Source organism: Lobosporangium transversale (assembly GCF_002105155.1).
Source record: "Lobosporangium transversale strain NRRL 3116 chromosome Unknown BCR41scaffold_88, whole genome shotgun sequence".
In the NCBI taxonomy this organism is placed as follows: Eukaryota; Fungi; Mortierellomycota; class Mortierellomycetes; order Mortierellales; family Mortierellaceae; genus Lobosporangium; species Lobosporangium transversale.
Genome location: NW_019029066.1, coordinates 62,454 through 76,078, shown reverse-complemented (window position 1 = coordinate 76,078; position 13,625 = coordinate 62,454). Strand labels below are relative to the sequence as shown.

The 13,625-nt window shown below is 39.9% G+C and overlaps 5 protein-coding genes across 5 annotated transcripts; all 5 read right to left on the bottom strand.

Moving 5' to 3' along the window:
* Positions 1-142: 142 nt before the first annotated feature.
* BCR41DRAFT_365360 (hypothetical protein) lies at positions 143-923 on the bottom strand (the record flags this gene model as incomplete). Its single annotated transcript, XM_022026148.1, has 2 exons — positions 395-923; positions 143-248 (listed from the first exon to the last, which is right to left on the bottom strand). Coding segments are annotated over exons 1-2 (619 nt in total), but the record flags the coding sequence as incomplete, so codon positions are not given.
* A 1,322-nt stretch (positions 924-2,245) lies between these two features.
* BCR41DRAFT_243005 (hypothetical protein) lies at positions 2,246-2,730 on the bottom strand. Its single transcript, XM_022020137.1, has one exon. The coding sequence runs from the start codon at positions 2,679-2,681 to the stop codon at positions 2,325-2,327; it is 357 nt and encodes a 118-aa protein (XP_021875285.1). The 5' UTR covers positions 2,682-2,730; the 3' UTR covers positions 2,246-2,324.
* A 52-nt stretch (positions 2,731-2,782) lies between these two features.
* BCR41DRAFT_243000 (putative 60S ribosomal protein L22) lies at positions 2,783-3,762 on the bottom strand. Its single transcript, XM_022020136.1, has 2 exons — positions 3,467-3,762; positions 2,783-3,230 (listed from the first exon to the last, which is right to left on the bottom strand). The coding sequence occupies exons 1-2, from the start codon at positions 3,482-3,484 to the stop codon at positions 2,880-2,882; spliced, it is 369 nt and encodes a 122-aa protein (XP_021875284.1). The 5' UTR covers positions 3,485-3,762; the 3' UTR covers positions 2,783-2,879.
* Positions 3,763-3,812: 50 nt separating this feature from the next.
* BCR41DRAFT_379415 (hypothetical protein) lies at positions 3,813-5,519 on the bottom strand (the record flags this gene model as incomplete). The annotated part of the gene is made up of 6 exons (XM_022027215.1): positions 3,813-4,126; positions 4,213-4,500; positions 4,600-4,681; positions 4,783-4,965; positions 5,157-5,336; positions 5,433-5,519. 6 exons carry the CDS (start codon positions 5,517-5,519, stop codon positions 3,813-3,815), a joined length of 1,134 nt encoding a protein of 377 aa, XP_021875283.1.
* A 3,993-nt stretch (positions 5,520-9,512) lies between these two features.
* Positions 9,513-12,962, bottom strand: BCR41DRAFT_365357 (hypothetical protein). Its single transcript, XM_022026147.1, has 4 exons — positions 12,064-12,962; positions 10,589-11,185; positions 9,771-10,448; positions 9,513-9,653 (listed from the first exon to the last, which is right to left on the bottom strand). The coding sequence occupies exons 1-4, from the start codon at positions 12,793-12,795 to the stop codon at positions 9,573-9,575; spliced, it is 2,088 nt and encodes a 695-aa protein (XP_021875282.1). The 5' UTR covers positions 12,796-12,962; the 3' UTR covers positions 9,513-9,572.
* Positions 12,963-13,625: the final 663 nt, after the last annotated feature.

Genomic DNA, 13,625 nt, shown 5'->3' with positions numbered 1-13,625 from the left:
AAAAAAAAAAAAAAAAAAAAAAAAAAAAAAGAAAAAGAAAAAGAAAAAAAAGAAAAAGAAAAAGAAAAAACTCCCTCCGCTGATTAGAAAATGAATTATTGTACATTATATTTTATTCCCAACATTGCTTTTTTCTCACTTACAGGTACATTTGCCGAACAATCCTTGATAATGGATGCCAGGGCTTCTTTCATCGGACCAAAATCATGTGCAGCTGCCCCTTCACCCTGTGCCTTCTTTGCAAAGATCTATATAGAAGATCAAATTTTCAATTTTTTTTTTTTTTTTTTTTTTTTTTTTAAATAACAAAAGTAATAACCAAAATAAAAATAAATATATATATAAATAAATAAAATAAAAGGCCTTTTTTTTCATTATTATTATTTTTATTTACCTGAGTAGGTGGATCATTCCAATGGTTCACAATCTCTGCTGTCCTAAAGTCGCCTTTCGTATAAGGAACGGGTGCAGGCCCGGTGCCCAAACTCTTGGTAGGCGGCGGAGGTAATTTGATTCCCGAAGCTCCCGAAGGAGGTGGAGGGGTAACGGATGTTAATGATGAGCCTATAAGACTAGGAGGTCCACCCCCGAATTGATGAGGAGCCGGAAGACTCGGACTATCTGATCTGGCCGTCGTAGTGATAGGAGTGCTAGTTGAGCCCTGTGAGTCATCATTGGTAGGGTAAGCAAGAACAGAGACCCTGTTGGTCTTGCGTGGTTTAAAAGTAGGGACTGCATCTATTGGAGCCGAGAAGGTCGAAGGATCGTAGGTAGGTGGAGGAACAGGGTCCTGAGAGGATACGTCCGGTTCAGAGGATGCCCAGATAGGTGTCTCAGTCTGAGGTTGGTCCTCAGCCTCAGTGTGTTCCTCAGGCTTTTGAGTATATGCTGACGTGTCTTTGTCCATTGAGCTTAAAAAAAAAAAAAAAAAAAACTTCTTTCTCAGTAGTCGCTGTTGTAGTTGAATTCCTAGAGGGTGATGAAGAACTATCCTTTGTCTTTTATTGCTGTGGAGATGCCTAGTCCTTTTGGTGATTGCTGGTCAGGTAGATGATGGTGAATGGGAAAAGAGAGAAAGAAAGAGAGGGAGAGGGAGAGAGAGAGAGAGAGAGAGAAACCATTTTTATATTACACAATGTTCATGTGGGGTAGAGGGAAAGAGCGCGCGTTAAATTTTATTTTTTATTTTTACTTCAAAGTACATGTGTATTTGTGTATCTGTGTATATGTGTATATGTGTATGTGAATGAAGTGTATGAAGTGGGTGAGCACTTTGCTTGTAACTAGCCAGGCATAGTTCTGGATCTGGGTCTGGCTCCTTTACTTCCCTCGAACGGCATGATCACTATACCAATGCCTATTACCTATATCTTGTATGCAAGCAAAAAAACCTGACTTGATGCACAACATGCATGCTATACATGCTATACATGTTATACATGCTGTACATGCTGCACATGAGTATAGATATCTATACAGATATGAATATACGACAATCCCTTGAAAATATCCACAGACTTTTCTCCCCCAATTTTAAAGTGAAAGTGAAAGAGGCCGAGCCCAAAGTCGAGTCTCTGGCTGCTTTCGTTTATGTCTCGACTAAGGATGTGTGTGCAACAGCTCAAAAAAACACCGATAACTTCAATTCGCTTTTGCAGACCATGTCTTCTCCAAGCTCATCCTTTGATGAAAGAACTTGATTGATCCAAGCCTAGGTTCATGTTACTTTGCTGCCACAACTGTTGCATCTCATCTGTCGCATCTGTCGCATCTGTCGCATGGCTTTTTGTCTTTGAATAAAATGATATTTGGTGATGATTCTTAAATCGACTGATTGATTGATTGATTGATTGATTGTCTGGTTCATTCGCAACAATATGATTGATATGATTAATATGATGGACATGATTGATTGACATGAGTGTGTGTTCCTTGGACCTTGATCATTTGTTTCTACATTCCATCCTCCCCATCATCATCATCATCATCATCATCATCATCATCTTTTGAGCTAATCAGGATAGCTTTCCTAGAGTGTTGGCATGATTAAATCTCTTCGAAATTCCAAAAAAAAAATTGATCAATCGATCCTCGTTCCCTCCTGTCAAATGATCTCTCTACTCACAATAATCCTTGTCTTCTGACTTCCAGCTGATCGATCGATTCCAGAGCAGAGCTTAATCAAAATCATCGAGTTCATCACGATCAATAAAGAAGAAAAAAAAAAAAAAAAAAAAAAAAATTCGTCCCGTCCCGTCCCGTCCTGATTCCTGATCAAACAGACAAAGACATAAATAAATAAGACTTGTTGACAATTCCTTCGTTCAAAATATATAATGTCCTCGCTCGCTTTGATTTTCCTCGACCAGCAAACTGTCTGACAAATAAAAAATAATAGCAGTATTCCTCCTCCTCCTCCTCTTCCTCTCGAAGAACAAATTGGAGTTGATAGCAGACTTTCTCATACGACTGGGAAAATAATAATAATAATAATAATAATAATAGTTGATTTTTTTTTTTTTTTTTTTTTTTTTTTGTATCCATGAATCCTGTTTATCCCTTTGAGGTTCTTGATATCCATGATAAACTCCTGCACCATCATGAAATAATGACCTTGCTTCAAATGAGAATCGTCCCGAGTAAAAAAAAAAAAGAAAAAAAAAACTGACAATTGTAAGCATAAAGTCTTCAGAAGTTGTGATTCGCGACTAGCGCAGGCTCGTCTTCATCTCGCCTTGAATTTATATACATGTAATGAATAGGGAAACGAGTTTTTTTTTTTTTTTTTTTTTTTTATTCAACAAGAATCTCCATGTAAAAGGGGAGGTGGAGAGAGAGAGAGAGAAAGGAAAGAAATATATACATATATAAAGATATATTTATTCCTCATCCTCATCATCCTCCTGGTTGGCGATGTTGTAGTAGCGGAGCTCATAAGTACCCTTGTCAGAGGCAAGGACACGGAGCCAGTCGCGGAGCTGGTGCTTCTTCAAGAACTTCTTGGTAAGGTACTTGAGGTAACGCTTAGAGAACTCCTGGTTGGCAACAACAGTGATCTTGGCATCATCTGCACGGGTAATGGTCACCTTGTCGGCAAGACCTCCAGTGCGGCCCTCAATCTTGATGCGATCGTGAAGGAACTTCTCGAAAGCAGCGGCATCAAAGATCTTGTCACCAGCTGGGCCGGAGCAGTCAATGGTGAACTTGTGCGAGACCTTCTTGTTAGCCTTCTATAAAATTTTGTCGAGAACACATTATAATCATCATCATAAAACGTTCCAGATAAAAAAAAAAAATAATAATATAAAATAAAATAAAAGTTAAAAAGTTGCTCTTTGTCTGAATGTAAAAAAAAAAAAAAAAAAAAAGAGTTGAATGATGGTCGAATTTTAAAAAAAATCGTCATCAGAGTGCCAGCAATGAATGATCCATCCATGAATGATCCTTCATCTAAAAAAAAAGTTACATTCAGAGGCGTTGTCATAGTATCGTTGAAAGCCCATAATCCAATGATCCAACATGGGAAAAGAAAAAAATAAAAAATCGTTCCAATGTATTTTTTTTTTTCATTCACTCACAGCGGGAGCCATTTCTGTAATTCGGGAAAAGTAAGAGAGAGATCCAGTCAGTTGCGCGCTTGCTCTCTGATTTTGAATGTTTTTTTTTGTCCTGTCACGGATTGAATTTTTTCAATCCATTCAAACGCCCTTAAGTACAAATCTTCTAGCTTTAGTCAGGTGATGCTTTGCCACCGAAATTAAGTCTTTTAATGCGTTGAAAAACTAGAAAAAAAAAAAAAAAAAAAAAAAATTCTACAAAAGTCTAGTTTTCCTAGCAATCAAGACGAACAAAGCAGCAGCCATAAATATTGCCGTGACAATCCAAAAGAACCAAGCCAAGCCTTCAGACTCCTGGCCAGGGACAGGGACGTTCATTCCCCATAGACCCGTTACCAAGTTCATCGGCAAAAGAATACTTCCAAGAACTGTAAGCTTCGTAAGCACATCGTTTGTCTCGTTTGAGGCCTGAGTCATCTCAATATTGATCTGTGCCAAATAGTTGGAGTGTGACCTTGACAGAATCTTCTCGTAGTGGGACAAATTTTGAAGCATCGTGATGATATGATCTATTGTTTTTAGACAGAACTTGTCAATTGGATCCTTTCGACCCTTTATTAATACCATAGACACAAAGAAACGACGAATACTTTACCTTGGATATCGCCCATAAAGAGCCCAATTTCACCCATGGCTTTGCGTCCTACACGCCCTTCAAATCGCTTGATCAAGCCTTTGATAACATCGGCCTTGCCCGTCAAAAGTCGAAGCAGGCTCATCACCCTCTTTCGACAATTACCAATCCTTCGCAACATATCCGTCTGCTCCGACTCTTTCAAAATCAAGACTAGCTCATCAATCATGTCTACTTCTGTCTCTACCTGCCGGATCAAGGGCGCGAACGTATCCACGATATCATCAATGATCGCATAATTAATCCAGTCTATATTTAATTTGTGGAATAAAATAAAGAAATAAACGCTTAGTATGTACATTTGACTTCCCTGCATTACTTCACATCATGTATAAAACAGGAACTTACCTGGGGTTACCTCCATCCGTTCTTTCAGATGCCGGATGCGCTTCCTAACATTCCTACAATGTGGAACAGGCCTAAAGTGATACTGGAAATCATTGCGCGCCCAATTAACATATACCTATTAGTCTCCACATCAATATTTAAAATGCTATGCATTCGAGCCATAAGGTTTTTCTTTCCCCTTACAGAGATAATCCCTCCTGGTAAGACCAAGGTATAGACGCTCAGCGCTTGCAAGTAGTTGTGGCTGTTAGGATCCAACACGAAGGTGCGGAAGCATACAAAATAGTAGTTTAAGAACATCTCACACTTTTCCCGTCCCTCCTCCATCAAAATGTCCTCTGTCGTAAGCGGGTGAATTCTGAAGACCTAAAATAGTATGAGCACCCATCGATTAGCGTACAATTCCAAATAAAATAAAATAAAAAAAAAAAAAAATAAAATAAAAAAAAATAAAAAAAATAAAAAATGAAAAAAAAAAAAAAAAAAAGGCAGTAAAACAAGGAAAAAGAGAGAGAAAAAGATGAATCGATAATTGTGCGTCACCATGAAATACTTACTTGGCTTAGCATTCTAATCTCTTCATCTGTGGGAGCCAAGACATCTAACCAAAAGTAACCAGCCTGAAGCATTTTGGAGAGCGTCTGACCCCTTGGTGGAATCTCACCCAAGGTTTGTGCATGGACCGTTACTGAGGCAGTCGAATAAAGTGTGAAGCGGTAAGCATCATCTAATTGGGTCTGTTATAAAAATAATATAAAAACAAAACCAACAGTTAATAAATAAAGTTTCTACAGGATCAATGATGGTCAGGCGATTAGGCCTTTTTACTGTACCTGGCTCTTATCCCGCTCTCCAAATAGACTATAACTGCGATCTGGTGTAGTAGGGTTTTTGCTTGGGATTGAACCGTAATCAGTCATATCCTGCCCGCCTTTTGGAGACAATGGTGTAGTGTTAGAGTTTTTAATCTTTGACAACAATCCACTTGATGAACTTTTCGTCCTTCCATGAGTTCCTTGGGTTGACTTTGATGGAGAAATATCAGAGTTTGCCCTCATCCTCTGTGTTTTAATCTGTTCTTGCCGAATATATTCTTCCAGAGCATTATAGTCAATTTCCAGATCGGCTGAGTGAAGTGGATAACAAACCTAACAAAAATAAATGAATAAATAAATAAATAAATAAAAACGCCCGTCAGCATGATGAAAGTTACAATGCATCATAGTGCTAAAAAAAAAAAAAAAAAAAAAAAAAAAAACTAACATCTTCTTCTGCCACAGAATGCCGCCTGCTTGAAAGATCATAACTAGAGTCAGTTACATCCTCATAATCATAATGGTGAGAAGCGCCTTGGTTGTCCATATCTAAAATACGTGCTCCTCTTCTGGCTTCTTGTTGAATTCGAGAGAGTCGTGCATGAAGCGGAACAGGTGATGGTGTCATGATCCGTGGTAGGATCCCCACGGTGTCCATGGCTGTTGGAGAGGTGGACATGATTGATTTGGGTCTGGAATTTCTACCCCGAACCAGCTCCTGTTCCCGTTGTTCCTCGGAAATTTGAGGATAATGTCTTTGGTGATCGCCACTTGTCATGATCTGAGGCATGATGAGTGTGTCTTCGGTAAGGTCTTGGTTGATCTCTGAACCACAACTACGTCCACTATGCCGTGGACTGGACCCGTTAGAGCCTTCACTTGGGTGGTTAGACTGATGAGAGTGTTGAGAATGAGGATGGCTAGTATGGGATGAATACGAATACGATCGAGTCGAAGTGGTGGATAAAACAGGATGTTCTTGCGAACGATGAATTGGTGGCGATCTTGTTGCTGGTTTGGATTTCGCCGAACTACTGAAGGGAAGAGGAGGACGATCCCTACTGCCGGGTATGTTTTCTGATCTAGTTGATCCATTTTTACTAATATTAATGCTGTGTCCATTCCCTTGAGAGGAAGATAATATACGTTCATGACCATTTTCACGGAGAGGTTGCTGAGACTGGCGCAGCTGATCCTGGACCTGACGTTGCAAAGGCTGGTAGTCAACAAAAGATCCTGTGTAGAGCAGTGATGGTGAGTCTTCTAAACTATCAGTGTAGTTGCCAGTGTCAAGTGAGTGTGAAAAAGAATAAGATGAGTTTCGGGTGGAAGTGGCTAGAAGAGGCGCAGAATCTCTGTCATTATTCCTTTCTCTATCCCTATCCTTGTCCTTGTCCTTCTTGCTTTTGTATTTGCTACGCCTGGGACGATTTGTTCCAGCATCATCGGGGTGATTGCCCTGTGGATAGTCGGGCTCGTCATGGAAACTAAGGAAGCTTTTAGACAATGTAGAAAGTTCTGAGGGCGTGTGTCGCGTAGATGGTCGGCTTCGTGGGATTGAAGAAGGCATGGGCTTTGCAGTTGCAGTTACATTTGCATCTGTAGAATCAACAGTTGCATCGACATTGACAAGGGCATGGGTGCTATTATCATGATTAAGGCGTTGCTGATCTGCAGAGTCCATGGGTTAAATGTAGAGACAATGCACGAAGACTGAAAGTAGAATGGAAAGAGTAAGAGTGATGAGATCGAGAGAAAGGAAAAAAGAGTTAAAAGAAAGAAAAAGAGAGAATGGAGAGAGAATAGAAAAGGATAGAGAAAGAGAGAAAGAGAGAGAGAAAATGAGGCCAAGTTTCTTCGAGTTTAAGTGTGTGTAGAAGTTAAATTAGGAAATACACGCGACCGACTAGTGAATGACAGAAGCCAGGTTGGTACCTGCGCAACCTATTTGTAGCTCTGTATAGGCACCTTCCCACTTGCGCCAGCACCTAAAATATAACAATAAATGTATATATATATATATTTATATATAAAAGAAAAAAAAAAAAAAAAAAAAAAAGGAGGAAGAGCAAAGAGAACTGTCAATGCTGATACTGTCACAGGAGCTCAATGGTCATGCAATGCATTTACAACACAAATAGATATACAAACGCAAATTGCCTCAAATGACGACAGGAGTTCTTCATTTGTTTGGTATGCCCACACGAGTTTAGATCGATCGCCTTGAATGTGCTCAAGAGACATCCAATCATTTTCCGATACTCTGACGAATCCAAAGTAAAGCACTGAAATTGGACGCCATTTCTCTGACTTTCTTCTTTTGATCTCCAGTGTACAATGCGGCCAACATGCGATCCAGTAGCGAACCTACCTCTATAGAGAGGGCGAAAGAAGGAAGGAAGGAAGGAAGGAAGGAGACACAATTGGTACTCATCAACAAAGGTTCGACAGGTTGAAGACAAGGGGGCAATGCTCTGTGGCTGAACTCTCGGCTATTTTCGCCGAAACAGCCATATGCAGTCCTCACTAGATGATAGCCGTCCATCAATTGCAAGTCTTTAATATACGAGTTGACTGTCTAGGATGCAGGACCATTCTTTAGGCACAGAGTCTATAATTTACTCCGCGTCCTTCTCTATGAAGATAGTTGCTCATTGCAATAGTTTACCGTACCATGACATTTCAACGTGTAAACTACGCCTTCGTCCATATGATCTCGCTACTAATAGGGAAAAAAAAAAAAAAAAAAAAAAAAAAAAAAGGAAAGCGTTATGCTGCGAATCATTATAAAGGACAGTATCCATCGAACAAGCGGAGTATCGCCATTGGAGCAGATTCATCATCATCATCATCATCATCATCACCATCATTGACCATCACAGGAATCACTGCTCCTCCAGCTCACCCACGCCAACAAACTCAAGTTTAAAAAAAAAAAAAAAAAAAAAAAAAAAAAAAGGTGGAGTACAGATAATGCCAAAGTATTATTGATAAAAAATTAACCAGATCCGAACCCAGGGGATAGACAGGATTTTGACTACCCTGTAACATCGCAATCGGAGGTGATCAGTCCGAGCAGTAAAAATCGAGCCATCACAAAACTGTCGTTTTCATGAAACATAGAGATGCGTGCATGTTTTGTCATACAAGTATGCGTGCATGTTTTGTCATACAAGTATGCGTGCATGTTTTGTCATACAAGTATGCATGCATCGAAGCAAAGTCGCGTCGTGATCTCGGGTGCACGTCGACTGCGAACCAGAACCCAATAAGCATCAGCGAGATCAGAGCCATTCTTTGTCCCAAGTAAAGGAGGTATTAGTGAAAGATCCTTCGTATCGCCGTCTCCTAACTATTGTTGATCCCCCTTACTACATCGGCGCTAAAAGTCCGTAGCGCAGACTATCCGTGCAATCAACACACAACACACCATTGATTATTGTACAATCGTCCTAACCCCTAACCTTGACCAGTTAATCTGAACAATATTTTTTGTACTAGATGAGGCAAAAAAAAAATCTGAAGGAAACTATTAAGTTAGATTTGTTATGAGACATGACTAGATCTTTCATTCTCAAATATCCAAAGTATAAATATGTGATTTGCAACTAACATGATGGCTATAATATGGATCCAAGTGCCTTCAGGGCATTTAATTGAATATGAGGACGGATAAAAGTTCCAGAATAGATCGACACATATTCGGGGCTTCATGGGTGAACATGGGCAGGGTTTCTTTTTTTTTTTTTTTTTTTTTTTCTTTGTCTTGAGATGACGACTCAAACATCGTGATCTTTCACCCCATCACAATCTTGAGTGGTCTTATCAATATGTAGATCGGCCGATGTTCAGACCGTTAACTCTTCTGTTTCACTCCAAATGAGGAACTTGGCACACCCTGTCATCTTTAGACAATACCCAGAGTTTTAAAAACTATGTGGGGCTACTGACTAGCTATAATAAAAAAGACATCGTCTACAATAACACAAATAAAAATATGTATATATATGGAGTGGGTATGTGGTGTTTCTTTTACTATTGTACAATTTCTGTCCATGCATCTTAATGCTTTTTTTTTTTTTTTTTTTTTTTTTTTCTATTTCCTTAGATCTTCATAAAAATTGAGGGGGGAGGGGAGGGAAAGGGAGTAGGAGCTTATCAAAGTGACGATTGCTCAAAGAGTTCCTCATCCACAGGCGCAAACTGCAACAAGCGTACACCACCTTGAACCAATCCAACCTAAAAAAAAATTGACGCGTGAAATTTAGATTTTTTTGAATTAGACAAACGCGACTTTTTTTTTTTTTTTTTTTTTTAAAAAAAAAAATAATAAATAAATAAATAAATAAAACTTACGACAATGTACTCAGGATCACAATCGATACGCGAAGGCCGCAGGCCTTGAATAATCTTTTCTAACGTTGGATTAAGACTATGAGCAGTGACATACTCGCCATGTTGCCACCCATAGCCATAACCGTAACCTTCTCCTTCAACTTCACTCTGTGAGGCCTGTGCTACTTCACTACTATTGGAGGCAGTAGCAGCAGCAGCAGTAGTGGGTCCAGACCCACTACGCCTCAGGGAATGCACTCGGATCGGCACTTGATCACTCAAATTCTCATAGATCTGCACGTAAAGCAGCTGATACCGTCCTCCACCCATCGCTGCAAAGTTGCAGTCGTGCTCTAATTGGTGCCGCCAGTAGACTTCTGCACCCTGAGAATCCCATTCTTCTTGAGAAATCGGTCGTGCAAGGCCGAGGTTGTTTTGGCCATCACCACCCTCACCTCCATCTCGGTTCTGGACAAGTAGAGGCAAGCGAATATGGGCCATTGTGTTGCTCTTCTCCCAAACAACCATCGAGAGATCATTATGAAGCCAGCAGAAGGAAACTTGGTGGTTCGGTAGAATATTATCAAGAGTGAAACGGCCGTAGCATTCACCTTGAATGGAAAACAACCGTATCAGGCCATCATAGTGCAGCTCTAGTATTGTGTCTTGAATGAGATAGAGAGCCTCAGTAATGGATGTCTATTTTAGGGGAGGATTTTTTATATAGATTTATAAAAAAGCAAAAACAAGAAAAAAAAAAAAAAAAAAAAAAAAAAAGTTAGGTGGATGTGGATGATGTAGATTCAAATAGCGCTAGCATGCTTTTTTTTTTTTTTTACCTCCTCGTCTTCGACTTTAAAGTAGCTGACTTTGGTACCTGACCTCCAGTTCCAAGTGGTATAGCGACCTTTACCATCCGAGGCAACTAGAAAAGTCTTGTTGACGGCACAGATAGCCAGATCCCAAAAGTCTTCCTTATAAAAGCCGATCTGCTCGCCCGTTTCGGTCGAGAAGAGACGGATCTCGGACGTGAACTTTTCATTATCATAGCCCAGGCCAGCGACGATCTTTTGGTCTTGAAGATGCTCGACCCAGGTGATTTCGCCATGGATCTGGAACCGATGGGCCAATGTCCTGGTATTGATGTTCCAAAGATGAACACGACCATCATCACAGCCCGTCAGGACAAAGGGAGAGATGATCTGAAGGGTTGTCAACTTGCGATAGTTATCGTCAAGTGAAATGACATCTTGGACCAGACCCCGTCGCCAGTTCCGTTGACGCAACGAATGTCGTTTACAAAAGAATTTCCAGCTGGGGATATTCGTGGGAAGAGTTCTTGGGATATCAAAGTAGAACTCGCCCTGAATTAGATTCAGAGCGATCCTTTTCCATATCAATTGGTCAGAGGTAGCCCAATAAAGCAATTTGCTAGTCTACCATCCATTGCATGCATAATAAATAAACAAAAACAAAAATAAAGCAAAATAAACTATTAGTAAGGCTATAAGAGGAAACTAAGAAGAAGAAGAGGAGATGTATACATATCCTGGGGGTTCATGGGATTCATCTGGATCGGGTCACTCCATTTTTTTTTTTTTTTTTTTTTTTTTTTTTACGCCCAAGATGGGGCAGCAACAATGTGGAGGAAGATAAGAGAGAAAGAAAGGAAAGGAAAGGAAAGGAAAGGAAGGAAAGAAAGAAAGCTTCAATGGTGGAGAGAGAAAGAATAAAGTTTTTTTTTTTTTTTTTTTTTCAAAATAACAACATTGCTTTTGTTTTGTATAGCACTAATATGGAGATAAAAGACTATTTTGGATGAATGTGGGGCTTTCTCGAGGTTGAAGGTAGACTAGATGTTGTAGATGTGTATGTGAACATTTGGTTGCTGTTTGTTTGTTACAGTAGGAGAAAGGAGATCCGGATTGACATTGACATTGACAGAGACATAGAAAAAACTAGAGTGACACGAGGCAACGTCAAAATGGCAAAATGCGGGGTAATTGGTGACCTCTCCCCCCGCACAAAGTCAATCCAATCCAATCCAATCCAAAATAAAGACTCGTGCGATTGCTTCCCCGCCTTTTTCCTTTCTTCTCTCTCTCTCTTCTCTCTCATTTAGTATGCAACCTTTTTTTTTTTTTTAAAAAAAAGTGTGTCATTATTATTGTTACCCAAGAACCTTTTTGTTGTTTACCAGAAAAAGTTTTTTTTTATCCTTTTGTTCCCATAGACAGAACTCCCCCTGTCATTTAACAGCCGAATTAGCTTTTTCATTTACCAAATAAAATAAAAAAAATAAAAAGTCATTTACCAATTGACAGCTGTAAATGTCTTGAAGACTTAGATGGCCAAAGATCGAATATCGAATATCATACGGTGTCAATAACCTTTCCAGTCTAGCACTACTCTCTGCTAGCTCCTTCTGTCTTTTCCTGGCAGCATCTGCCCTGACAAGGACATGACTCTTAGGAACAGTTGCCAACCTAGAAACTTTTCTTGGTTTAGAGAGCAAAGTCTCAAGAAAGTGTTCCTTGCAGGGAATCGTACCACTACTGCTGCTACTGCTGGAAGCAATTGGCTGTTGCTGGTGCGACACGTGCTGTGCTTGAGTCTGTTGAGGTTGAATCCGTTGTTGGTGGCAAATCAAAGGTGACAACGGCACAGGAGTAGGCTCGATATAATTCAAGGACGGGCATAGTGGATTGTCGAGGAGTAAGTTTGAGAGATGGATGTTTTCAATGCTGGATGTGGTAGGGGCCAAAATGGAGCTCTGGGTGCTACTGCTACTGCTACTGCTGCTGCTACTGCTGATGCTGGTGCTAGGGATGCTGTTGCTATAACTGTAGCTATCATCCTTCAACACAAAGTCGGATCCATGCCAATGATTATCTGCAACAGACTGTTGGATGAGATTGCTAGTGCCGGGATTGTGGGCGTTGGCGGTGGAGTGGAAGGAATGTGAGAGCAAGCGCAAAGGAGCAGAAGCAAGACTGTATGTCCTCGAGACTTTTCCATCGCCTTCTGATTCAGGGCGATTCGTCATTGGAATGGAGTGAATTCAACCAAGGTTGAATGACCGACAACTGTGAATTGTGAAGAGAAAGAGGAAGAGAGAGAGAGAGAGAGAAGGAGAGAGAGAAAGAAAGAAAGAGAGAGAGAAGAAGGAATGTAGTTATATGGGTATATAGTGTAATGAGTAATTAAAAAAAAAAAAAAAAAAAAAAAAAAGCTTCAAGCTACAAAAGCGAAACGTATGAGATTTGAGAAGATGAGATATAAATAAAATAAAATCAATGAAAAAAGCGGGCAGCAAAGAGATAAAAGAGAAGGGGAAGGGAAAGGTCTTGAAGGGGTTTTCTAGCTGTCAACGGATGAAGGTTATTTTGCAACGACAAAAAAGAAAAGAGGCTTCAAGGATAGGATGTTTTGGTGTATAGGGGACAATCGAGTTTTTTACAAAAACGGATGGATGTTGAATGAAATAACATTAAAATGAGCCAAGTTGTGAATGCCCAAATTCGGTCTTTAGCATGGGATGAACAGAAGAAGAAAAGGAACAAAAAAAAAAAAAAAGCTTGTTGGAGGAATGCGAAAGGAAGGAAGGAAGGAAGGAAGGAAGGAAGGAATGGGGAGAGAGATGAAGGAGGAGGAGGAGAGGGGGTAGAAATAGAAGCACGAACGAATGTTATTAAATGTAAATGGTTATTAAATGGTTGTGAAGTGTTTGTTTGAATGGTATTTTGCAATTAAGCCCACGCTCTATCTGTATAAATGCATGTGGACAATGAGGCAAAAAAAGACACAAAAAAGTGCGTCTGTTGTGTCATTGTCCGCCCTGCCCGCTCTCTTTCTTCTCTTTCTTCTCTTTCTTCT

What these genes read in the sequence shown, in the direction of transcription:
- BCR41DRAFT_243005 (XM_022020137.1), bottom strand. Translation starts at nt 2,681, where the DNA reads ATGCTTACAATTGTCAGTTTTTTTTTTCTTTTTTTTTTTTACTCGGGA.
- BCR41DRAFT_365357 (XM_022026147.1), bottom strand. Translation starts at nt 12,795, where the DNA reads ATGACGAATCGCCCTGAATCAGAAGGCGATGGAAAAGTCTCGAGGACA. An exon ending in TTAAAGTCGAAGACGAGGAG is followed by an intron (nt 10,449 to 10,588) that starts GTAAAAAAAAAA and finishes CCCCTAAAATAG; the next exon opens with ACATCCATTACTGAGGCTCT. An exon ending in GTGATCCTGAGTACATTGTC is followed by an intron (nt 9,654 to 9,770) that starts GTAAGTTTTATT and finishes ATTTTTTTTTAG; the next exon opens with GTTGGATTGGTTCAAGGTGG.